This window comes from Gallus gallus, chromosome 12 (genome assembly GCF_016699485.2).
Source record: "Gallus gallus isolate bGalGal1 chromosome 12, bGalGal1.mat.broiler.GRCg7b, whole genome shotgun sequence".
Lineage (NCBI taxonomy): Eukaryota > Metazoa > Chordata > Aves > Galliformes > Phasianidae > Gallus > Gallus gallus.
In genome coordinates, this window is record NC_052543.1 from 1,967,005 (window position 1) to 1,991,956 (window position 24,952).

General features: G+C 43.9%; 1 protein-coding gene and 1 long non-coding RNA gene across 5 annotated transcripts in view; one reads left to right on the forward strand and one right to left on the reverse strand.

The window, feature by feature from the left end:
- The window catches only part of MAPKAPK3 (MAPK activated protein kinase 3), a 42,074-nt gene extending 20,131 nt beyond the window's left edge, over window positions 1-21,943 (forward strand). For 2 of the 4 annotated variants that reach the window (XM_025154458.3, XM_025154457.3), the window contains exons 3-12: window positions 7,677-7,816; window positions 8,617-8,681; window positions 10,799-10,878; window positions 11,730-11,856; window positions 13,376-13,451; window positions 13,620-13,744; window positions 15,707-15,792; window positions 18,573-18,653; window positions 19,180-19,294; window positions 20,142-21,943. In XM_025154458.3, the coding sequence (XP_025010226.1) occupies window positions 7,677-7,816; window positions 8,617-8,681; window positions 10,799-10,878; window positions 11,730-11,856; window positions 13,376-13,451; window positions 13,620-13,744; window positions 15,707-15,792; window positions 18,573-18,653; window positions 19,180-19,294; window positions 20,142-20,200 (954 nt within the window). In that variant the 3' untranslated portion in view covers window positions 20,201-21,943. The remainder of the gene's footprint in view (window positions 1-7,676; window positions 7,817-8,616; window positions 8,682-10,798; window positions 10,879-11,729; window positions 11,857-13,375; window positions 13,452-13,619; window positions 13,745-15,706; window positions 15,793-18,572; window positions 18,654-19,179; window positions 19,295-20,141) is intronic. The other 2 variants (XM_040646180.2, NM_001321558.2) reach the window with 1 other exon arrangement.
- On the reverse strand, window positions 7,811-16,216 carry LOC124417166. Its single transcript, XR_006931355.1, has 3 exons — window positions 16,123-16,216; window positions 13,334-13,449; window positions 7,811-12,064 (listed from the first exon to the last, which is right to left on the reverse strand). It is a non-coding gene; the product is annotated as an uncharacterized LOC124417166 (long non-coding RNA).
- Window positions 21,944-24,952: the final 3,009 nt, after the last annotated feature.

The following is a 24,952-nucleotide window of genomic DNA, read 5'->3' on the forward strand; positions in this document are numbered from 1 at the left end:
GGAATGTAGAGCAGTTCTCCTGTAACATCTGAAAAAGAAGTGGGTCATGGATTCTCAGGGCCAGAGACCTCTGCTCCCGTCTGTCACACATCCTAATACAGGGAGGCAAGTTGGCTAGAGGCAGAAATAAAATGGGCAGCAAAACCAAGAGATGCTCACTGCTCTCTGGAGCTCGGGTGCATGAACCTGTGTGCCTGGGGAAGCTGGGAGCAGTGACCTGTGCAGGGCTGGGTGCAGAACTGCAACATCAGGAACAGCTTTACTGCACCGATGCTTGCTTATGTTGAACCCATCTGTTGAATCCCTCTCCCCTCAGCTCATATCCTTCCTCTGTAAAAGGTTGCTCAGCTTTAGAATATAGATTCAGGCAAAATAAGCGTAAGAAATCTTTGGAGAGGCATTTACTTTCTCTCTTAATGGCTTCCTTTGCATTTGTAGCCTCTGCTGAACAATGCTGGTTTTGTTTTCATTCAGCCGCGTGTTGTGTTGTATCTGTGCTTGGCACAATAAGCAGTCCCAGGGATCTTCTTGCCTGATGCACATCTAAGCCATCAACCACTGAGCTACCCGCTGAGTTATGACTTAGAAAGATACAGATCTTTGCCTGAAAATGCAAGCAGCAAACCTGAGCATGAAAACATAAATGGCAACAATTGGAAGCAGCAGAAGGGTCTTACTGATGTCCTTGCTGAAGGTTCTGGAGCTTTATTTCTGAAGACAAAATTGGAGCTGCTGTTATCTGTGGTTAATGAGACTAAACACGTTGCTAATTCTTGCTTCTGCCTTGTTCAGTATCATCACCTCTGTGTTAATTTTGATACCATTTATTAGTGAGAAGACCCAAGAAGGGAAGCATCAGGCCTAGATGGCAGCACTTTTCTGTTGGGTTGTTCCTCCTGCCACGTCCTGCTCCAGCAGAGCTGTGTGCCCTGCTAACCCTGCTGCTGCTGTCCTGCTGTGCAGCAGCTTGCAGGTGGCTTTGGTGGTGGTTGGCACTGCAAATAACACCGACGGTGTTTCCTCTTTTCCCTGATTCCCAGGGAAGTTGTGGGTAGTAGAGTGCAATGGTTATTACTGCCAGAGTAATTCGGCATGTTGTGTGGTTAGATGGTTCTTCTCATATATATAGCCTTATACCTTTTTAGAAAGTAAAAACAACAACAGAGTATGATTGGTGTATGTGTGTTAGGGATGATTACAGCTGCTATTGCTGGCAGGAGGGAAGTGAAGCTCTTGGTGAAGGCACGAGGGTAGAACTGTAATTAAAAAGTGACATAATTTTCAGGAGGGACATTTTTCTTTAGCTAAGGTTGCAGTATGGAATAATATAGAAGCCACACGTCTGGTTTGTGTAGAAGCTGGTTTGTAGCCGTCACAGCTGAGCGTAACTAAGAATAATGATGTCTCCATGTACTCTGCAGAGCAAGTGCAATATTAAAATGCAAAGTCGTCTTATGCATAGCACGCTTTTATTGAAACCTCTGTGTGCCTCATAGCACTGAATGTACAGCCTGTTTTTGGCACTGCAGTCCGAACAGTTCAATCTGAGTATTTATCAGAACAGTTGATTTTCTTCATGGGCATTTTTTTGCTCATTTTCCTAAGGAAACAACTTTATCAGTGTGGTACTGTTGCTGTGTTTTGTGCCTGCCTTGCGTGGGCAAGAGGATACCTCTGGAATGTAAACTGGCTGGCTACTTTGCCATTTGAGTTGTGTTTGCCACATCTCCACTAACGTTTATGAACAAAGACAGTTGACCTTTGCAGAATGAATGCCTAGATGCACGTGTAATTAGAGAATTAATAGCAGTATGTCTCATTTATTTACCTCAGGTTGCAGAGTCGTGTTACTAAGTGCCTGGTTGTGGTTTGGATACTACGGCCATAAATAAAGTCCCGAACCACACCAGAGCTGGTGCTTGGGAGCCCTGGCTGATGCACTGCAGGAGAGGCTTGGAGCAGAACACTTAACCCAGTGCATGCAGTCTGGGGATGGGGAGCGGCAGTGCTCAGAGAGCTCGGTTCTTCAGCATGTCCAGCATGCAGACTCTTGCAAAGGAGCACATCTCTGCTGAGCTGTGCGTTTTGTCCTTGCACGCCCTACTCTTCCTCTTCCTGTCTTCCTTTTGAAATGCATGCTTAAGAACTTTCAGCCTTGAGTGCTGGTGGGAGGCTGGGCTCAGAGTGACTGGCACTGTGTGAGCTGCCCTCCGTCCTCTTCATTCTCCCATGCTGGCAAGGCACCAAAGGCCTGCACTGACCTTTGCCATCACAGAGGGTACACTGAGTTGGGCCTGGAAGATGAGAGAGGAGAGGTGGCTAGAGTAGGATCTCAGCGCAGGAAATAAACCCTGATGCTCACTAGGCCGAGCAAAAACAGAGGTCCCACAGGCACACATGGTGCAGCTGGTGCTGCTGGGCTCAGCTGTCAGCGCCGTGCAGCAGCCCACCCCTGGGGCTGGCTGTGGAGCGAGTGCTGGTGGCGACAGCAGCCACAGCCCGGACAGCTCTGCCGGAGTCAGGATGACAGGTTCAGCAAAGGCTCCGAGGAGATGCCATTTCTAACAGCCTCAGCTGAATTTGACATAAAAGGAGGAAGGTTTCGTGATGACCTTGTGCTACCCTGGTTTTATCCTTTTCCTATGGACTGATGCTCCAGCACTAAATAATTCTATCAGAAGTGTGTGGGGTATTTATTATTTTAAGCAAAAAAATCATTGCTTTCTTGGAGCTTTGCATTTGTGCATCTCCCTGCTTGCTGGGCTGCCGCTGCAAACAGGCACGAGCTTCTTGCTGCCGTGTGAGTGACGGGCAGTGCTGATGCACAAAGAAGAGACCCTGGGTAATTTCAATTCCTTCTGCGTTCAGACACAAAGGGTGGCTTTATCCCTTATGGAGAGCTCTGAAACAGATAAAGATTGTTAACGTTGAATTAATAGATGTGCAAACAATCAGGGAGTAAGAAAAGACAATGTCCCAGGCCATAGTGATAGCTCTTTATTTTGGTAGCATATAGGAGGTAGAGATGAAAGAAACGTTATCCAAGCCTCCTTTTGCCATCAGCTCCTCTTGAATAAAGAATGGCTGGAAGAGCTGCTCTGCAGCAAATGGTGTTAGTTTCTGCGCATCAGCGTGAATTTAAATTTGCAGGCTTATTTGTAGGATTCAGCATTTTTGTAACAGCTACAAGAAAAAAAAGAGAGCAAAAGAAGTTAGGCATTTACCCACATATGTCTGAGCAGAGGCTTTCTCTATTGAGACAGAAAAATACGGCTCTGCTTAAATACACATAGAGCTCTGCTGAGGACCCCAAGGACTGAAAGTTTCTTCTAGCTCCATTCCTGTTAATAATGGGAAACCTTCCTGTGAGCAAAATAGATTGTAGGGGCGATAAAAGCAATTGTCTGTTGAAGGAGATGAGAGTTCAGGGTCTGGAATTGGTCCGGGCGAGAGAAAGATGCGTGCAGCACTGGGTGCTGCTCCAGCACGGCACGTACAGTAGGTGATTGCTGAGCCTGTGACAGGTTTAATTCTGGCACCACACCTGCTTGGAACCTGAGGGAATTGCTGAATTTTCAACTAAATGAAAAAAATATGTGCAAGGGTCTGAATTCCCTGTGTGGGGAACGGAGGGCAATGAAATAGTAGCATCGCATCTGTGCTAGCGCGTGTGAAGAGGGAAAATCACAAAGCAGTTGCTGCTTCCTGCCCTCGGCCTGTCCCACGCCTCTCCCTATGGGTGTCTTCTGCCTGCTGTTATGGTTTCAGAGTCCTGAAAATGCTGCTCTCTGGAGTCCTTCAGAGGCCGTTTCCTGTATAGATCGGTCTATTAAGGTATGAGGGTTTCTGCTCTCCTTCCTTGCTTACACAACACTGAATCAATGGAAAAGCAATTAGAAGCTACTGTGTCACTTTTTAGTCTCTCTTTCTCTCTTTTTTTTTTCCTTCCCCCATCAAGAAGTTCTGCACAGGCAGAAAAGGCACAGCGCTGGCCTGCTAGGCTGCAGTTCTGAAGCTCTGTGTGGTGGGCACTCGTTGACCTGAGTTAGAGCAGTACTGCAGAGCTTGGGGAGCTCAAGCTGTAACATGCAAGCCCTGGGCTGGGGGCAGCTGGGAGCACACACCTCATTTTCTCACCGACAGGCCGTGGGGCAGCTCCATCTCTGCCCTGGCTTTTCCGGATGAGAGGTGTGTGGAGTGGGGCTGTAGAGCTCTCTTAATGGATCTCTCGTCTGGAACGGCGAAAATCAGGGAGATGGGACAATGTTTTGGGGCTTCCTTGATAGGGAGTTGGGTTGGCTCATGCTGCTGCCCATGGGATCATCCCATAACTCAGCTGTGCCTTGTGGGAGCTCTGGGGGAGACTGGAGCTCCTCTTTCCTCAAACCACAGCATGAACCGGCAGTCTCAGAAGACTTTCTGAAGCTCTGGGTTTGTCCGTGGTTCCCTCAGCTCTGTTGTAGACTGTAAGAGACCTGGGCACAGTGGTACCACGGCTGGCACAGCCATAGGAGCAGGCTGAGGACTCTCTTCAGCCTCAAGAAGGTGGCAGTGATTACAGTTTTGCTACCACTGGGCTGGGATTTCAGGCTGTTTCTAAACCATCACCTAGGTTTTGTAGAAATGTAACCTTTAGCCTTGCCTGGCTTTCGCTGTACAGATGTCTGCATCTGTGAGACTTTTTAAAAGACGTAGATGATAGCTTCTAGATCTAGGTACAAGATTTAATTTATTTTTAAGGCTCAGAAGGAGAAACTTAAAGGTTAGTGTTTGATTGATGCATCAGACATCGCTTGGCTTCTGGCACATTTTGGTGTGCGTACTCCTCTTTTTTGCATTTCCTTTCCTCTGCTTTCCAGGTGTCATTTTGACATGAGTACATCCGAGCTTGGCATTGAGGGGTACACGAAACCTGCTTGGAGGAATGGAGAACAGAAGCTGCGGATCCTCATGTATCCAAATGCCTCGTAAAGGCACTTCAGAGAGTGGGAATTCAATTCAGTGAAATAATTTTCGTTAGCACTCAGTACAAACATGAAAACTGTCTCTGCACACTGTGCAAGCGCCAGGTACACAGATTACAGCACAATTAACGTTAGTAGAGATAATGGTTATGTCTAATTAACAGCACGGGAAAGGTGAGGAGGGTTGTGAAGTGTTCTACTCAGAAGTGGCACCAATCCAGTCACATCCAAGCAGTAAATTGCCTCATGCTTTTCTGAGTGGCCTGGTTAGTCCTGAGGGTGTCGGGGCTATATTGTTGCACGTGTCATTGAGTGAACCTTTGAAGAGCCCTCCAGGCACCAGCCCAAGCTCAGAAGGGCAGAGAGGAAAATGCTGATGGACAGCCCTATGAGCTGGAACACAGCGGCTTGGGAAGGGAAAACTGCTGAATGGGCTGGGGGCTGAAAAGTGTAGCAGGCGCGCTCGGGTTTGCTAATGGGCTTTTTGTCCAAATTGGAGCCATCTCTTTTTTTAGGAAGTTATTTGTGTTGGAAATCAGGCCATCGCTGGGCTGGAGCAGGAAGGAAGAGGCGGATAGCGAGTGATCTCAAACGGGTGTGCTCTGGGTGCAGAGCGACAGCTGTGGAAGAAGTAGGTTGGCTGCAAGGACATTGCACTCAGCGAGAAAGCTCGTTCAGCCGCTTGCACCACGCAGAAGCTGGCAGTATGCTGAGGCCATGGAACCCATGGGGCAGAGCTGAGCAGCCCCAGGGCCGTCCTGGTTGGGAGTGCCTGCTCAGGCAGATCGTCCCCTCCTCCGTCACAGAAGCACAGCAACGTGTGCCCACAGCACTCATCACCCTCTCCCATGCTATGTTGCTGTGTCTGTTTTGCTGCAGGGATGTTGGAGCAGCAGAGGGGGATAGATAAGCTCTTTATCCAAGTGATGCAAATTGCCTGCATTGGAGTCAGCACAGAAACTAGAATTTGTGGCTTCCTTCCTGTGACCTTTAAATCATGCTTCTGTATTCCAAGAGGTGCCCGAGACACCATTTGAGCCTTGGGAAGCTCAGCAATTGGATGGAGAAGCGATCTCATTTTCCTGAGCTGATTCTTAGGTCCCTAATGACAGGTTACTTGTTAATACATGTTTTCAGCAATTATCATGCAGTTGTGTTTTGACTGGGACCTGATAGCAAACACAAGTAAGAGCTCCAGGCTAATGCCAGTTAGTGCAGCAGGTTTTGTTTGCCTGTTTGAAAAGAGGCCCTGCATAGTTGTTTAATCCTTTCCTAAGGTGACTAGATCAGAGGTATTTTCCTACCCTTTCAATGCACTGAATGATGCATTATATGGCACCCGTTGTGTTGCTGCTCCATCATTACAATGATTATTTCCACAGGGTATGAAGTACCAAACCCAAATCACGGCTGTATTGTGTAGGGAAGGGGGAGTTGTTTCTCATGTGCAAGGTTCCAGGATGGGAAAGATGAGCTCCTAGAGCTCCCTTCCAGAGATTAACACCTTTAAAAAAAACCAGCCTTGCATGTGACAAGGGGAGAATTTCAGGCACTTGATATTCCAAAGGCCATTCTGACCCTGATGCTGTGAGAAGTTTGTGTCAAGTTTAAGAAACGTATTCAGAGTCAGTATGAAAATTCTTGGTGTTTTCAATCTCTGAACTGTAAGGGTTTGCACTGCACCTGGAAGACTTTTCTCCCAGCATCTGGGGGGCAGGTTGGAGATCATTGTCCTTAGCAAGGGGAACAGAATGAGAAGGTCCAGACTAACAGATGCTTTTATTTGGAAGAAAATCTTGTGCAGCCTCTTGGTGCTGTTACCTGCTAAGGCTTTAACCCTTAGCTATGCATAAGCGTACTTAATTTTCCTTCCATTGAAAGCAGATGTCCTGAGAGCCATCCCTAAGGCAAAAGCTGGGAGGTGACTGAGGGCAAAACTGGGCAGAAGAAAAGTGGTCGTAAAATCAGTTTTGCTCCAGAAAGGAGTTAATCCTAAACTGAAGGCAGAATTGCTTTCCCTAGCTTACGGCATTATTTTTCTTGATCTGAGTGGTTGTGTCCTGAGACTACACCTTCTCCCAACACTTTTTTTCCTCCAAGAGGAAGGTGAGATTCTTGCAGAATGCTTAGCTGTGTGTTTATGGCCCTTGCAGTCTATAAAATGAAGGTGTGGGAACAAGGCACTGCCTCCCTCCTGAACTTTCCTTCCTCTTTTACAATTACTTGCAGAACAAGTCTCTGCTCCATCCAGAAAGTGGTGGGCTCCAGCTCCACTGAGCTCCATCCCATCTGGCTGTACAAGGTCTTGTTGTGTAAAGGGAACTCCTGCAAGGAAACGTGTTCACTGTTTGACTGCAGTGCAAGTACTGCAAAAGAAGTAGGATGAAACCTACAGTTTCTCATCTGGAGATGGATAAGATGGCTCTCATCCATCATTTGAAGGATCCATTCCCTTCAAAATCTCTCCTTGCTGCCACCCCGGGCCCCTCAGCTCCAAAGAACCAGTTGTGGCTTCTGTATTCTTCAGTCTAGAAAGTGGGATAGTTCAGAGGTGGTAGAAGTCCTGTGATGGACCGACACTGTTTGGCTGGTGAAAGTGCCCCAGGTAGTCCTTGGCACCATCCTTAAACTCAAAAACCAGCTGCATTTACGTACCAAATTGAAGCCAAATGATAAAAACTGATGTCATTGCTTTCTTCTGTTTCTTTACAGCTCCTGTATGACAACCCAAAAGCTCGTCTGGAAGTAGAATATCACTGGCGAGCATCGGGTTGTCCCCACATTGTCCACATTCTGGATGTTTATGAGAACATGCATCATGGAAAGAGATGCCTCCTCATTGTCATGGAATGGTATGGACCAGCAGCACTGCTCTTTGAGGGTCTGAGGGGAGCAGGGAGAGAAAATGTTGGCTCAGAGAAGAATTAAGTGAGCTTTGTCAGCAGCACAAGTTTTGTTTGGGCAGCAAGCCTGTTGTTGTCTCTACAGAGCTGGTAGGTAAATGTACAGCTGCTCCAGCCAACTTGTGCAATGGGAGAATGAGGAGCCTTAAGCATAATGTAAATTTTTCTTGTACTCTGACAATTATCCTTACAAAAGCTGACCAGTTAACATGGTCTTGAAAGATATGTCTGTAAAAATATGATGTGCTTTGAGTGGACTTTCAGCTACAAGTCCTATGATCTGAAGGGATCTTTTGTATTCTGTCTTGACTAACTTTTCCTGCCCTCTCCATGATCTGTAATACCACAATGGTGTCTTCACTAGAGACAAATCAATAACGTTTTTCACTACCTTCGATTCCTACTTTCCTTTTTCTTCATCTCCTACCCTTACACAAAACAGCTTCCTTTTGCCAACATATCTGACTTCCCAACTGTGTGTGTCGTGTTCCTTATGTCAGCATGCATTAAACAGAAAGCATCAAAACTCCTTGGTTTTGCTTTGTTTTCTACTTATTCCATATCACAGTGGCTTTGTGTGTTGGTTCAGAGGAGCATGATGTTTAAGAAGCATTGGCATGGGAGGTGGTCTGTAATCTCTTCTAATCCATTCCTGCCATGGTTCGCAGTTGCACAGTCAGGTGCTAATTTGGTCCTTCCTGCTCACGTAAGGTATTTCTGTTGTTGTTTCTGTGTGTTCTTTGTTTCAGCATGGAGGGGGGAGAGCTGTTCAGCAGGATCCAGGAGAGAGGAGACCAAGCTTTCACCGAGAGAGGTGAAAAATCAGAAGTTTAAAGTTTGTGACAAATTGCCTCTTTGCTTTGTCCCCCTGCTTGGGTCTGTTACAGGATTTTTTTTTTTTCTTTGGTTTGATTGTTGTTGTTGTTTCTGTTTATTTATTTTCAATTCTGTAGTAAGCAGTTACTTCTAAAGCTTCCTGTGAATTAGAAGTTACCGGACTGTGCCAACTTGAGGCACAATGTGGAAGGTTGGAAGAAAATTCCTTATACACATTTGCTCAGCTTTTTCAATTATGAGCCACCACAGCCTCTATTGCTCTTGTCCCTGGTCTTCTGCCAGACCACCTCCAACATCAGCTCAGTTCCTGCTGTGATTTTTATTCTGGCCGTCCCTTAAACAACAACCCCATGCGCAGCTATACTGTGAGGTGGGGAATATAATGAGCAAATCACATTTGATGAAATATCTCTTATTCGAGGGTTTTAAAGTAGTACTTGAAAGGAAGTGTTATTAGCCACGCTGTAAACAAGCCTCCTCATCTATAATAGGGACTGTGTGTGTGCTTACAGACCTGCTAGGAGCCAGTGACAGAGCTTGCAGCAGAATACTCTTGCCATTTTTACTGTCGGTGTTGATCATTATTTGCTGTGTACTACAGGTGTGCTTGAATGTGGTTCTCCTTGCCCGTTCACAACAAATGAGGTTATTTCTAATCAGGAATGAAAATATTAGTGTTTGTAACTGGCGTACTGACAAAATGATTCGAAGAGGGACAATTTATACCTGAGCTTGTGTTTTGGAAGGCTGCTATAGAGGCTGGGCTATTCTTGATCCTGTGTTCCCATGTTTCCTGGCCCGGGATGAATCCTTGAACTGACATGAGGGTTGTGAGGGAGAATGAGCATTTTCAGACACTTGTATTTTAGAAAGGAACAAATAAAGATTCTAGGGAGGGAACTGTTCTGATGATCCTTGGTGCTACAGACAGGATTTTTTGCTGCGTTAAATAGCATTGTAGAATACCCTACGTGTTTCTTCAGAAACCATTTGGGAGTGTTAAGATAAAAATACCCTTTCATTCATTCCTGAGATGAATAAGCCCTGTAGCACTGCATTCCCCTGCATTCCCCAGGTTCGCTGGCCATTTATTCATCAGCCACAACTCTCCATTAGAGCCAGGCTTCTCGGCCTATGCCAGGAAGGGGGAGGTTTTGCACAGCTTTCCTTGGAGGAAATGGATGTTTTTGGCTTTTCTGGTTGTTCTTGCCTGAGATTGCATAATTTCAATTAAAAGTGATGTGAAAATGGCTTCCAGGTTACAGTACAATAATTTCTCTTTTCCCTCTCACTGCTGCAGCTGAGGTTCCTACCTGTGCAGAAAAGAGCAGCAAATTGAAGTGGCTATTTCTGTTTCCCTGTTAATGAAGATGTAATATAATGCTCATTTGCTACAATGGGAATGTCACACCTCCCTGCTCTGAAACTCTCCGTGTGTAACTGAACTCATCCAGATCTTGAGTACTGCTCTTGCAAGGCAGCTCACCAGCCAGAGAATTTACCACTGGGATATATGTTAAATTTTAGAAGCATCTTGTTTGGTAGCGGGAGGCTGGGGCTCTGCAGGGTAGAACTGCTGACTTCATTTCTTCCAAGGAAAACTTCTAAAGACAGCGAGGAAAAAGACGTGACCTGTCCTCAAATTATCATATTGTTATGTTGCTCTATTTTTAGAAGATCTGTTAGATCCTCCCATTACCCCTGAACTAGAAGCTGAAAATTAAACTTCTGTCTAGGATAAGCAAGGTCATGTCCTGAACTACCGGAGCTGTGTCCTGGCTGGGAGTTGCTTGTGTACCTTCTCTGCTTTTCCAGTGAGCGAATTAAAGCACAAATTTCCAAGCTCATAAAAAGCAGAATTCTCAACTGTTCAGTTGCTGTGCCTGCTCGGGAGGAGGGCTGAGCAGCCGGGGAATTGGGGTATGGTTGCCTGCAAAACCAAAACACAGCTGCTGGGGCTAATTTTAGATTTTCTAGTCTTGATGCTAGCCATGTATTCCAGCAAGCTGTTTGTAAGTCATAAGCATTCCCGAGCATGTCCCTGTGTTACGGTGGGAATGTTAATGTGATCTTTCTCTAAAATTGTATTTATAGAGGCCTCTGAAATAATGAGAGACATCGGCACAGCCATCCAGTATCTGCACTCAATGAACATTGCCCATAGAGACGTCAAGGTGAGGTCTGAAGGTGTGTGGTCAGGGGAAAAGAGTGTAGGGTGGAAAAATAAATGGGTGGTGGTGGTTTAAATAGAACTAGGAGTACAAATAGATGATCTAAGTGTTCCTGTTCCTCTGCCAGTGTGAGGGGGGATTTGTTCGCAACTAGATCACTTCTAGTCCAAGGTCAAAATGTTCATCTGTGCTAATGCTTTCCAGTTGTGTAGAGAATGCAGGGGGATCTGGGTGACAGTCTGATGGTTAACTGAAGAGGTACTAGCTACTTGGAATCCAGTTAATTAACAAGAAAATAACGCTGCGTGAAGTAAACTTAGACTAGGTGCTGTACCTCTATCTACAGTCTTTATCAGTTATTATTTGTTTTCTGAATTATACTTTTCTTGTAATAAAGGGTTTATGAAGTTTCTATGGGTGCTTCTGTGTGTTTAGTTGGCAGGAGAACTGACATTGTTTGGTGTCACTGAGGGTTACATGTACAGGGTGGAGATGGTCCGTAGGTAGGAACTGGAGAATGGCTTAACAGTTCAGGTATGTGTATATATACACACTTCTGTGGAGCTGTGTGCCACTGCCTATCACCAGCACAGAAACCAAAGTGCTTAGCCTCAAATGCTCCCTAAACGTGCTCAGTGAACTAACACCATGTTGCAAGGGACACTGATCCTTACTCTGAGCAAAGGTGCTGATGTGTTGGAAGGGAACTTTCTGTGTGATATGATGGGATGTGAGGTAAAGAGGGGGTCCGCATATTGGTGGTGATCAAGGCAAGCAGGAGTGGTTTGGCTGCACAGCTCGTTGGAGGCCTCTCTTCATTGCCCTGCTTATCCTTTCTCTTGGTGGTCTTTCAGCCTGAAAACTTGCTTTACACGTCAAAAGAAAAGGATACTGTACTTAAACTCACAGACTTCGGCTTTGCCAAAGAAACCACTGTACAAAATGCACTGCAGACCCCCTGTTACACTCCTTATTATGTGGGTGAGTCCTCCAAAATGCATTTATTCTGTGTTTCTCGTTCCTCCTGCTACAGTGGGTCTGTAGGCTGTAGGAAGGGGTGGCAGATCTTCTCCTGTGGATGTAATGCAAAGAGGGAGCCTGCAGAATTTAAAATGGCATTCACCCCATCCCAAAAGTTAGTCTGGGTCTGGTCCAGTCCTCCTCCTTTTCTTCCTTGGTAGGAAACAGCCTACAGAGGAAACAGGGGTGCAAGTAAGGATCAAGGAGAGAACATTTTGCTTCTGATTACACTGAAATAAACCTGATGTTTCCTCTGGCTGAGGCAATAATAGCCATTATTTGAACTCAGCTTCATAATTATTTGGATGTTTCCTTGCAAAATTTCCCACAGCTAAACTAATGCAATAAGAAATCAGGGAGAGTACTCCATCATCTGTAAGTTCTTCTTAAAGATGGCAAATGGAGAAATTAATAATAAAAGACCGAAATGACTTAATCACAGCTGAATTTTTGCCTGCATTTTGTCCAGAGCACTGTGTAATGAATGCCACATCAGCCTGTGCTCTGTGCACTCGTTTCAGAGTATGTCCTTTTTGGTCCCTGAGTTAATAGTCATTCACCATATGGTACGACTGAGGCAGTCTGTGCTTGGAATTTCTTAGAAGAGTTAGTTCCCTTCTTCTATGTAGACGTTACCTTGTTGTTTTTTTTTTTTGTAATGGAAGATGTTATTTGTTAGCAGGAACCTACCATAGGAGTATTTTTTTTCCTGGCGCTTTCTTCTTTGTTTTCTTAAACTGGGATTAGTGATAAAATGTTAAAGAATTTTCACATCCATGTTTTTCTGCCTTTATATTTGTATATAAACAGGCTGACATTTCCCTTCTCAACACTTTTTTTTTTTTTAAATAAATCAGCAGGATTGCTCATATGTTTAGAGAGTCATTTCCCACAGACTCAGGCTCCCCACCAGTTCACCTGCTCAGGAGCTGTGAGGGAAAAACGTCCCCCTGAATGCCTCTCTGTAAAGTTTTGTTGCTTAGGGAAAGATGCAGTGCTCTGGAAGCCAAGGAAAATACAGTGCTCTGTCGTTGGAAAAGCCAGACGCTCCACCTAGGTACTGTTCAAAACTGTATCACAGCTAGGCAGGTCCTTTCTGTTCTGATTTCTGGAACATATGCTCAGGCCTCTTTCAATGCTATGTCTCCCTGTACACATTTAGCTGTAGCTCCTTCTGCTTTTCTGTAATCTTATTACTCTCTTGAGCAGAGAGACAGTAAGGTGAAGAGTATAGGATGTTTTGCCAGCTCCATTCCTCCTCTTTAAGGCTACAGAGATGTGTTTGGGAACTCGTCAATAGAAAATACCACACTGTTACTGCAGTGTGTTGTGATATACGGGGGTTTTTGGTTTAATTTTACTTTTTTTTAAAATGCCTCCCATATTTATTGTTGAAATATGCTGCTAATTATAAGGCGATGGAAACAAGAGGAATTACCTGGTACTCTGTTAATTCGTGTTTTTTTTCTCAATTCTCCAGCCCCAGAAGTCCTTGGTCCTGAAAAGTATGACAAATCGTGTGACATGTGGTCTCTGGGTGTCATCACATACATTCTGTAAGTATTTGGAAAGAGTCCAGATTAACAGAAATATCAAATGCTATTAAATCTGCATCTACAAGTAGTTAGTCACTAGGATCACACAACCTTCAGAAGAACATAAGCTTGCACTGGAGTTTCTAAGAGCTTTCCAAGCTATGAGGCTTCTTTTGTCCATTCTTACAGCCTGTGTGGGTTCCCTCCATTCTACTCGAACACTGGACAAGCTATTTCTCCTGGGATGAAGAGAAGAATTCGAATGGGGCAGTATGGGTTTCCCAATCCAGAATGGGCTGAAGTATCAGAAGAAGGTAAGAATGCTCAGTGCCTCTGACGTGTACGGTGTTGTGCAATGGAGAAGTGTTTACATAGCACTTTTTCTAAGAACCTGATTTAATTTTTACTTCATTTTTTTGTTGAATATTAGTATTTTTATTGTAAGGTGATAGAGAGGACTTGGAATTCAGGCACTAGCCAGCAACCAAAGCACTATAGAAAGTAAATGATGGCTGAAAACTTTCTTTCAAATCCATCTAGCGCTAGTGAAAGCCTGAGTTAAACCCTCAGGAAACAAGACTATATAATTCTGAGAAAGGGGATTGTGAGGGCAGCTGTAATGCAAGCTAAATTGGAAAGGCAAACTCTGTTAAGAACTCATTCAGTCTTTGCTCTCCTTGGTGATACAGCCAGTAAGGTTGGCAACTTTTTATGCTAGCTCTTTGTGATGTGGCAGTGTGCCAGCCACCACTAAAATCAAGGTCAACAATTTATTTTGTATAAGTTATTGACCAAAACCTGCTGCTTCCCAGCTGTGACCTGAATGGGCTCAAATCGGTCCTGAAAGTGGATGGTTTTGATTCTGTTATTCTGACAGTCTCATAACCTGGATGTCTCAACTGCCCATCTTAGAGAGAAGGGTCAACAATTTCTGAGCACATCTTCTTTCTAACAAGCCCTTTATTCTACTGCTGTTAACATCTTGTCACATCTGCTGCTAAAGCACTAATAAGTTATCCTGGAAGAATACTGTGACTGTAGCATTGTAACCCCTCATGACTGAGTGTGCAGTATGAACTACTGCACCTTGGTAGATCAGATGTTTAATTTATAGGTTTCTGGCTTAATATTTTGTGAGTATTGGATTTTGTTCATATTATAGTAGTTATTGTAATGCTAGCAAAGCTTGATCAGAAAACATTTGCTTGGAAAATGTGTGGAGTTTCCATATGCTTGCCTCAGTGAGGATAGATGTCCTCTACCTTTGAACCTATTAATGTTTGGCTAGCTGATCGGCATTCCTTTAGGCTGCTTCTTTTTGCCCTCCTTTGTATGGTTCTGTCATCATTTCCTTTGTTTTTGATCGTTCCTGCAGCATGTTGTCTTTGGAGGCTACTTCTGTATTTCCCACCAGCTTCCTGTAATCAGTGGGTTCTGTTCATGGTTTCCTCCTTTTTTAGAACCTTGTAGATTTTAGACTCCAGGTACTCTCTACTGTACCGTCATCTCTGTGGCCTCTGTCATTAAAGTCTCAAACTTCTATCTGTCACAGGCCCTTCAAAGCACTTTCATTTAATGCTGCTAAAAGAACATATTCAGGAGTTTATCTAGGTTCCCCCAAGGAAGTTATGATTCTTTCTGAATAATGTCCCTTGGATGTGGTGTTTCCTGTCCGTCCACATTACTGAACCTCTTGTTCAAACTCTTGTCATCTGATATCTCAGTTACAGAGTTAGTACCTCTTGCTTTGGCCAGTGCCATGTTCACAGAAAGCTGATGTAAAGCCAGTTTATGTAACCCATTTCTTTGACTTTGTTGTCTTTTTAGTGGCCTCTCGGTTGTCAGAGCAGTTTATTGTCTTTGTTTTCACAGCTAGTTTTTGTCTTCTGTCACTTCTCAAAACGTCAGCTTATGCATTCATTCAGCCCATAATGCCAGGCTTCTTGCCATATTTTAAACCAGCGGCTTTATGCTCCTATATTTCTCTTTTTCTCAAGTTCTTGCTGTCATGACTGTTGGTTTTGTGATGTAGATAGCATGCATGGAATCTCCAATCCTTTGTCTTCTTACCTTTTCAGTTTGGGATATTTTCACGTTCTGCCTCTTCAGGCATAATAACCTCCCACACTGTATATGACTTCTTAACTTGGATACAGTGATAGTGTGTTGAGCTCTGAAAAATTACCTTTCTTCATTCAGCAGGCCTTTGTGTTCTCAAGGTTTTTTTGGGACCACAGTAGTAGACTACAACACACTATGTTGGTCCTGTTTTTCAGCCAAACAACTGATTCGCCACTTACTGAAGACTGACCCAACAGAGAGGATGACAATTTCCCAATTTATGAATCACCCTTGGATTAACGTGAGTTTCATGTAGCTTTTTACAAGAGAGCAAGATGAATTCTTGCACGCAGAGCTTACAGTGTAGCTCCACACAGCACAGCAAGAGAAGGACCATTATTGCTCATAACTTAATTAACCTACTGTACCCTTCACAGAAGGGCACCTGCCTGTAGATCCACAATTCTTCTTCGTGTTTCCAGAGGACACACAAAGAGAGACACCCACAGCAGCATCCTTGGAAGCAAAAGCAAAATGTAGCTATATCTTCTGTGAGCAGGCAGTCGCTGTTGACTGCAGCACATACGCGTGTTACTCCCTTTAAAAAAATATAAAAATAAACTGTACTTACCTCATCAGTGCAGGATTTAGAGAGAGCTATTATTAGTGGTCTTAGGCACCATTGTGCATAGCTGTGTTAGTGTGAACAGAGTCTTATGTTTAGTGGGAATTCTCATCCTTGGCAGAGCCTGGAAAGTGCCTGGGGGAGGAGCAAGGTTTTCGGCTTAGTGCCCTGTAAGAGATTACCAGATAAGGTGCTACTGGGAGCTATTAATGGTCTCAGCTCAGGTTTCCTTCTGTAACCTGGATGAGTTTATTTTTCTTTTTTCTATCTTTTTATCTTTTTTTTTTTTTTTGGATGGTGGAAGATGGGTAGAAGTTCATTTAATTAATACAATAGTATTTCAAATAAGAGACCAGAATCCCATCTGCTAATCTGGCTGAGTTTCAGAGTATCATCTCTGCTCCGTAGGTATCACTCAAAATAATCAAAATAATAGCTTATAGTTCTCATATTTGTGCCTAAAAGGAGGACCAGCCTTATTTCTTAATGCCCAAAAAGTCATCAGCCAGGAACAAAACAGCTTGTACTGTAAATGCTCTTTTCTCCTATGGTCCTTTCTCTGTCTTTGCTGTTTCTCAGGAGGGAGGGGCAGAAAAAAATCATGACTTACAGTCAGCATTTCTGTAATGCCTGTTTGAATATCTCAAAGAACCTAGAATCATATGGTAATGTAGCCACATAACATCCTGATGAAGCAGTTAGCTGTCTTCATTTAGAGTTGCAGGAGCTGAGAAATTGAGGTTACAAGGAGTCTGTAAAAACTGGAACAGAACCTAGGCCATCTTCTTACATATTTTTTTTTAGCCAAATAAAAGTGTAATCACTGTTGAGAATAAATACCTCCAGCTTAAGTGTTTGAAGGCTGAAGAAAGGGAGGTGTTCCAGAAGTCAGCAGGCGATGAATTTCACAGAATGAGTGCCTAATAGCGAAGGAAGCTACCACCTACAGCAACACATGTTACTTGAAATGTTCCTATAACCAGTTAATGAGGAGGAGATTGGAGGCAGAGTCTATAGACTGCTGCACCAGAGAGCTGTGCTCGAATAGCATCCCTGGAAGAACACGCAAGGAGCAGCAGATTTGCATTTTTTCACTGAACCTGTTCCCATGTGGCAGAGGAAGGGAAAGACCAACACAGCTAATGTTTGTTATTCCTTTTCTGTTATCAATCCCTATGTAGGAACATGTACAGGGAGATGCCTCTCACAAGCAGCAGTAGAGTCTGTGTTTCTCCTTTTTTTTTTTTTTTTAAGTTTTTATTATCATTGCAACCTATGCAAAATACATGGCCTTTATTGTGGATATTACTGTGGCTCATGCGAAAAAACTGACAGCTTAGATGGAAGATATAATCCTCTAGTTAGCTTCTAGGTGAGATTTATTCAACAAGAAGCAGTTGACAGCAGGTAGGAGGGTGCCTTCAGCACCTGTTCAGGGACACCACAAAAGCTGATCTGCTTCTTTTCCATTTCCCTCCTCCCACCTGTGCTTGATAAAACCATACCCTTGCCAGCTGGGGTCCTTTTCCAGAGGACTCAGGAGTCCTGAGTTCTGTTTCCCTTTCTGTAACCATTGCAGAACTCAATACAGCGAAGCTGTTGGCTGGTGGAGTAAAAGCACCTCTTCCAGTGTGAGGATCATTTTGCAATGATGTAGACAGTGATCTCAGACTTCGCTGACATGCAGCTGCCTGTAGCATAGGATGCCACAGCAGCAGACAGCAAGTTTGTATGGGAAAACATGTGGAAGATAGACAATCAGAATGAAATTATGGTTTGGTTTATGGTCTGGCAAGGAATATTTCTTGCTGAATTTAACTAGGAAACTGTGCTTTAGAAATTGTACCTTATTCTAATTTAAAATATCTACCAATCTGCCATGTCAGGTGAACATAGATCTCAATTTTATGTGGAAGAGCATCACAAGCAATGCACTCATTTTCTTCTCTACTGTGCCAGAATAATGAATCAGTACTTACTCTGAAAAATAGTACAGTTTCTTCTTTTGGGCACATTTATGATCTGATGAACTGGTAATCTCTCTGAAGGTACTTTCAAGACAAAAAAATCTCCTACTACAAATCCTAGAAGATAAAGGTCAAGTTAAGCACTTCAAAACAATTAATGAACAGTGAAATGACAGTTGTTAAAAATGGAAAATGCGCATAAAAAATTATCCAACCCAGGATTATTGGCTGAGCAGGAAGAGAGCAGAGTGAAAGAAACTCAGCATTGATTTCTCTCTCCCCCTGTTCTTTCATGATACTGTCGCATGGAGACCACCTCACACAGGCTAGCTTTTATGTACTGGCTTGTGGAGGGATGGAAAGCATGAATAATGGGGGTACTGAAGGATGTTAGATAAAGTTTTATGTCCTCCATACACATAGAAGAGCAGTCGCTTCCTAAAGTTGAGTTAGCAGAACTCATTTTTTGGTACTTTTCACTTTTCTCAGAGATCGATGGCAGTGCCACCAACGCCTCTTCATACCGCACGGGTCCTGCAAGAGGATAAGGACCACTGGGATGAAGTTAAAGTGAGTCAGATATGTCCTGAAGCCACTCAGATAAGAGATTACATGGGCTTTTTTCTCTGTGGATGCTTATTTCCTTGGAGGTTATGGTTATTTTGATACAACTATGCTAAGCAATGGAACCTTAAAAACAGTCCTAGTTAGAACAATAGTGTATATGATAACTGTTTAGAAAAGAAGAATGCTATCTGAGCTCTGCCTGACAGCCTTACAGCTGTGCAAAATATCAACAGAGAAAATGCTTATGATCAAAGGTTTTAATGATGCTACCCGCTGAGCTGCTGTATGTAGCACAGAGGAGAAGGGACAGTTTGGAGTTCATTATGGTGAAGTGAAGGATATGATGAAAATGGAGGGGGACAGGGTGGGAGGCAGGGTTGGGCTGCGTTCTATTTTTCTACTCTGTTCTTGTGTTGTAAAACAACATTAAATAACCTTAGCCTTGCCTTGTTCTGACAGTTTTAGTAAGGAGGAGGAAAAAAAAAAAAAAGAAAAAAAAATGTATCTGTCTTTCCCTTCATCTAACCAGGTGCCTCACCTACTGTTTGTACTGATGGCAGTTGAATGCTTCCTGCAAAGTGCAACCATAGGGCAGACTAAAAGTTGTTTGCAAGCCTTAACTCTTTCCTGCTGGCCTTTACCAGGTTGGCATATTTTTACAATTAATTCTGAACTTTCTGCACTTATAGCACTTGGCATTTTGCTAATTGCATCGTTCCTTTGAGGTATTCTACAGATTGCTGGTTCTATTTAAATTACCAGTGCGTAGCCTCGGCTGTTCAGCTACATGATGACAAAATTTTGTAGGATTTAGTCAACATGCACCTCCCAAGTCAAAGGGATCCAGTAGATATTTTCTCTTAGGCTTCTTCACTTCCTTGAGAACTTATGTTTGTCTTTGTTTAGGTCCCAGAGGTTGCTAGCATTCCCATAATATTTAATCTTTGTTCCTTTTCCAAACTAAATGCATGGACATTCACTGTCTTAGGCCATGAGCAAAAATCTGTTTTATTAAAAAGTTGAAGATCTGCCAGCACTTAAATGCTATTTCAAGCTAAGGCACGTGAATTTGAAGTGCATACTTTTAAGTAACTTGGTGTGGACTCTTTATTCTGGTTCCTGCTAACCTACTTTAGTAACGGAGCAAGGAGAGCAGTGCACTGACTGTTATAATAAGCCTGGATTTAGCAGCTGCTGAAGGCCTAGAGCCAGGCAGTAAGTAATGCTGGGCATAGGGATGTGGTGGAAATCAGGCCAGCAGAGCGTGGTCCTGTGTACGCACATGTGAAACACTGAATAGTTCCTCCTGAATGAGTCTGTGAGTAGAACGAAGCCTTTAGTCATAGCCCAGCGCAGCAGAAAGGGTTTGGTTATCCCTGGCCGTAGCACTAACAGAGTTCTTTTTGTACATTCATTACCTAGCAATAGCATAGGGAGGCTGTGCTCTCTCTGCCTCGGGGTGTTCAAGAGATTTAATTTCTTGGTTTCCAGGAGGAGATGACCAGTGCTTTGGCTACCATGAGGGTGGACTACGATCAGGTGAAAATTAAAGACTTGAAAACATCCAACAATCGCCTCCTGAACAAACGCCGCAAGAAGCAGAAGCAGTCCGGCACCTCTTCTGCAGCCCCAGGGTGCAATAACCAATGAGAAGAGAAGCCAAGGACCTGTGGGTGGAGGGTAAATGTGTTAGAAGGAACAATTTAAAATGAATAAGTACGATCAGCTCAGTTGACTGAGTACCACGAACTCACAGAGACTGCAAAGAATCTGTCCTGCAAAGAGGGAGCAGGGGGAAAGATAACATTTTTTTTATCTTGAATCAGGGCTTTGCTTATAAAGGCTACTTTATATGATATGATTCTGTTTGCATATTGCGAGGGAAGGTATAATGGGGTTTTGGCTTTAACTGTGTTGGATGAGTGGAGACAACAGGAGACAGTCTCAGCATGCTAGTGCGCTGAGGCTTTAATAGCTATCTACAGGAGTAACTTCTGCTGCCATTTTAAAACATGGGAATAGAAAAAATGCCAAGTGTTCTGCTTGGAGTGTTGTAGGAGTTCAAGTGTGAGTACTGAAAAAGGAGAAAAATGCCAATGCTTTTCATACGAGTAGCACAGGTGCAGTTCTACTTTGGATGTATGTGGACAGCATTTCATGCTAGAATAGATAGGAATAGTCAGTGTTTCCAAACATATCTCCTATAGCTCCAGAATATCGTCTAAGCAGTGAACAGTTATTCCTGTTGTAGGGAAAAAAAAACATCCATACATTTCCATTTTCACAAAGTCTTCATGTGGTCTTACGTAATGATTTGGGTTTGTTGTGGTTTCTCCTCTAATTAGACGTTCATTTTATAAATGTAACCATTATGTTGCATCTATACCACTGTCAGATTCCTCTCTTGTGATGTTTTTAATTTAAACGGTGCTTCATGCCAAGAGTTTTAATTAGGATTTAATTAGTCACAAATGTACTGCCGGGAATGTTGCGGTTCCTCTTGGATTCGCCGTGTCCAGGGTGTGCAGCTGGACATGCAACTGTGTATGAGAGACTCGATCTGGAAGAGAGACTTCTGAAACTCAGGAGGAAATGGCACCTTCTGTGAGTAGAGCCCAGTGTCTGCCAGCATCCCTTCCAGCAATTACCTCCAGATCCTGTGCCTGAGATGTGCTGATCGTATCCTGTTTGGGGGTGTTGGGATTGGTTTGTTTCTTGGGAGCAAAGAGGGAGAGGCTGCTGCTTTATTTGTGATGTTTTGACAGTATTTCTGGATCCAAAGATTTCCATCACCTGTGGGAAACTACCTTTAAGGATATGCACTCTTTTTTTTTTTTTTTTTTTTTACTATTCTAATTCTTGTTTTATCGTATCCTAGCCTTGGTTTGCTAATTTGTTTTACTTCACGATCAAAATATTTTCTCTTGCTCTATGATGTAGGGTTTTTTTAGTTGAGGTAAAGCAAATGTTTGTAAAAGTATTATCAGAGTCTAGAATGAAAATTATATACTTCCACTGATGCAGGCAAAAACTGCTTTGTGGTTGGCATACGCAGTGCTGTTGTGTTAGTAGCCTGAGAAGGTTAAAAGAGAAGGGAAAACAGGACTCCAGGGAGGGCCTGAGGCCCAGATCTGACCGCAGGATGGGATTGTTAAACCCAACGAAGACCTGCTCGAGGCTTCCAGCCCTTTCTGGAGAGTCCTGTTCCCATCTTACAGCATTGGACGAGGCCTCCATTCTTCTGTGTTGAACTAGGGTTTTATAAACTGATTTTAATAAACCACGTTCCAACATTCTCTTGTCCTCCCTGCTTTTGTCGATGTCGCAGTTTCTATTGCCTGGCCAGGTCGGTGTGTAACCCGCCTTCACACAGGTGCGGCCTCCGGCTCCGCGGCGCCCCCTGCTGCCCCCAGCGGCGCCGCGCTCCGGCCTGCCAGGCGATGTGGGGTCCCCCTCCCAGCTCCGCCCTCACGCCCGCCCGTGAGCACCGGCGACGTTTCGGGCCCGGTGTCCGGTCTGCTCCCTTCCCAAAGCCCTTCTGGCTGCGTTCACAGACGTTATGGAGGACCGTGGTGTGCTCGAGGCGGTGGTTGGGTCTCTGCTCTCGGCCATACAGCATAATAGTATTTAGAGCTTCCAGCACGGAGTCTGAATTTACGGCCTGGTTTCAGAAAGGACGAGCTATTATCAAACCCATTGTGCATTTGCGTATTCATCAGCCATATAGAGGAGGTAAAGAGCTGGGAAGAAAGAGCAGAAATGAATGGTCAATAGCGAAGGCCTCCAGGAAAACAGATTAAAAGGTCTATTTATTTTCTTCCCAGCAGAAGCTGACAAAGGGCCGTGCATGGTTCCCCACCCCCATTCCTTCCCACAGCAGTTGCCCATGGGCTGCAGCCTCCTCCTGCATTTCTCCACACCGCGCTCCTCTCCTGCATGTTCTCTCATGCACCAGCAGCTGCATACAGGAGCGTGGATGAAATCATTCCCGCTTCCACTTCTTGCATCGCGCGCTCTCTGACCTCTGTGGCCACACGTGCCATATGATGGGCCTTTCCTGACGCGGTGCACTTATAAACTAACATTAGTGGTAAGCTCTTGGCCTACTTTTATGTTATCTATTTGCTCAAGCCCAGAATGCAGTCCTGGGATTGCTTTTCTCTCTTAACACTTCAGTGCCTAGAGTCTGGAGGCCCAATTATGTAACCACTTCTGACTTGTCTGACGTGAGGAATAATGAGAGTGCTGCAGACCCGATTTGATCTAATTTCCCGTCCTCTTTTCAATTCAGGCTTTGGTCTGCGTTTAGACAAAGGCGCTTTTGAGAGCTAGGGAGACTTGGTGAGGAGGATGGGATGGAAGCCTTTAAATATTTGAATGTAGCCGTAAGTAGGCGGTAAAGCTTTAGACCTGTGTGAAAGGTAGGGGAGGGTGCTGACCTGAGCCCAGCTGCTCTGAGGTATTTCCATGCTGGGCCTGAGGATGAAGCCAGCCCTGGGAAGTTCGCTGTGCTGAGCAGAGAACAGACCCTGCATTGCAGTTCCTTCACCCTCACTGGCAAACAGAACGAGGAGGTGAGCTTGGGAGGCAGGGAGTGCGTACTGAAACCTCAAAGAAAAGAATATTCTTAGAAGTTCTTGCAGGCCAGTGAGTGAGTTTACTTTAGGTGCATACTTAAACACTTCATGTATGTAGAAAATTGAGGCTGGAGCAATCCTAGGTAATAACATTTGCTGATGAAACATTTCCCTGAAATCTTTGCGATGGGTGCGAAAAATCTTTTGAGTGTTACCTACAGTTTTAAGTTAGGGATTATTTTTGTCTGTCTGGCTAGGTGAATTTAATGGGGCAGAGGGAGTAGGAAGGGGAATTGTGAGTAAGATGGGAAATGTCTACTGTGGCATTGTATTACAACTGATTTTTTTGCTGCAGGTACTACTTCTAAACTGACATAGCAGGATAGATGCAACTTCTTTATTAGAGCCTGTTTTTCCACTGGAGGAGGAGGATGTTTCTGCTCTCTGGGGAAGTGTGGAAGCTCAGCGAGGATAACCCCGTGACTGCAGATGAATACCCGTATTGATAGATCTGTAAGCAAGCCCTGACATTAACGCTATTTCAAAATTTCCTGTCTGGTGAGTCTGCCAGATGCCAAGATCTCATAGGTCTGCTCTCACTGCATAAAGGCACAGAGGCGTTGCTGTCAGTGGGCTTCTCCATATTGCTGGAGACTGCGGAGAAGCAATTGCTGAAGTCTGCTGCAGCATTTTTAGCTTCTTAGAGTGAAAAGAAAAAGAATACGCCTTTCAAATAGCTGGAAATGACGTGAAGGGCCAGACTATCTTTTGCCTGAAGGGGGTTATTCCTGATGGTACCAAACGGGTATCTTGACCATGCTTCAATTCAACTTCTGTGTCTGATAATAAATGTATTTTAGCTGTTTGTCTGCAGGCCCCAAATTAGTAGTGAAATCTCTGCTGCTTTGGCAGCATGCTGTTTTCTTCCGCATCCACTGGAAGGGTTATTTATTTGGTCCATGGTTGCAAGCCCTGTAGTGTTCTTGATCACTGGACTGCACCAAAGCTGAATAGTTCAAAAAAGATTTCCATAATTTTCAAAACTTCTGAATTTTACTGTATTTGAGATAATTTCTGGTATTGCTAATGCTACAACTCCTTATCACACCTTCTGTTTATAGGGAGTGTGCTTCTTCTGGGGGATGTGTCACTTTGCTTTCTTCATCTTAGGAATTCTGTTGTGGTTTTGCAATGAACTGGCCTGGATGTCTTACCTAATATTGTTCTCTTGAAACTTCCAGGCTAACCTGTCTGGGAAACATGGAAGATATTCTCAAGAGGCATTTCTTATTGCTTAGCTACTGAAACACCTGCTAAAGCTGAGCTCTTAAAAAAAAACCTGAAAATTATTTAAATGCGAAAAAGAGTGGGTTGATCTGGAAAAGAAACTTCTCAAAAGACTAAAATTAGAATAGAATGTGTTAGAAGAGAAATACTGGTGGGGGAGGAGGACTAAGGTTTTTAAAATAAAGCGCTACTGCTTGAGTAATGATCAAGGAAATTCTGGTTAGGATGCTAGCAGTTGCTCCAACCCAGAGCAATTACTGACTTATAATAATTATGTTTCCCTAAAGATAGATATACAATAAAGACTCAGGTTTTTTTTTTCTGAGATGGTCCAAAACAAGACTCAGCTTGATGTTTATAAATGAGACTTTGGGGCAAATCCTGTTACTGTACGAAATAAATGGCTCTTTTTTTAGAGCAACTGATAACTGAAGAAAT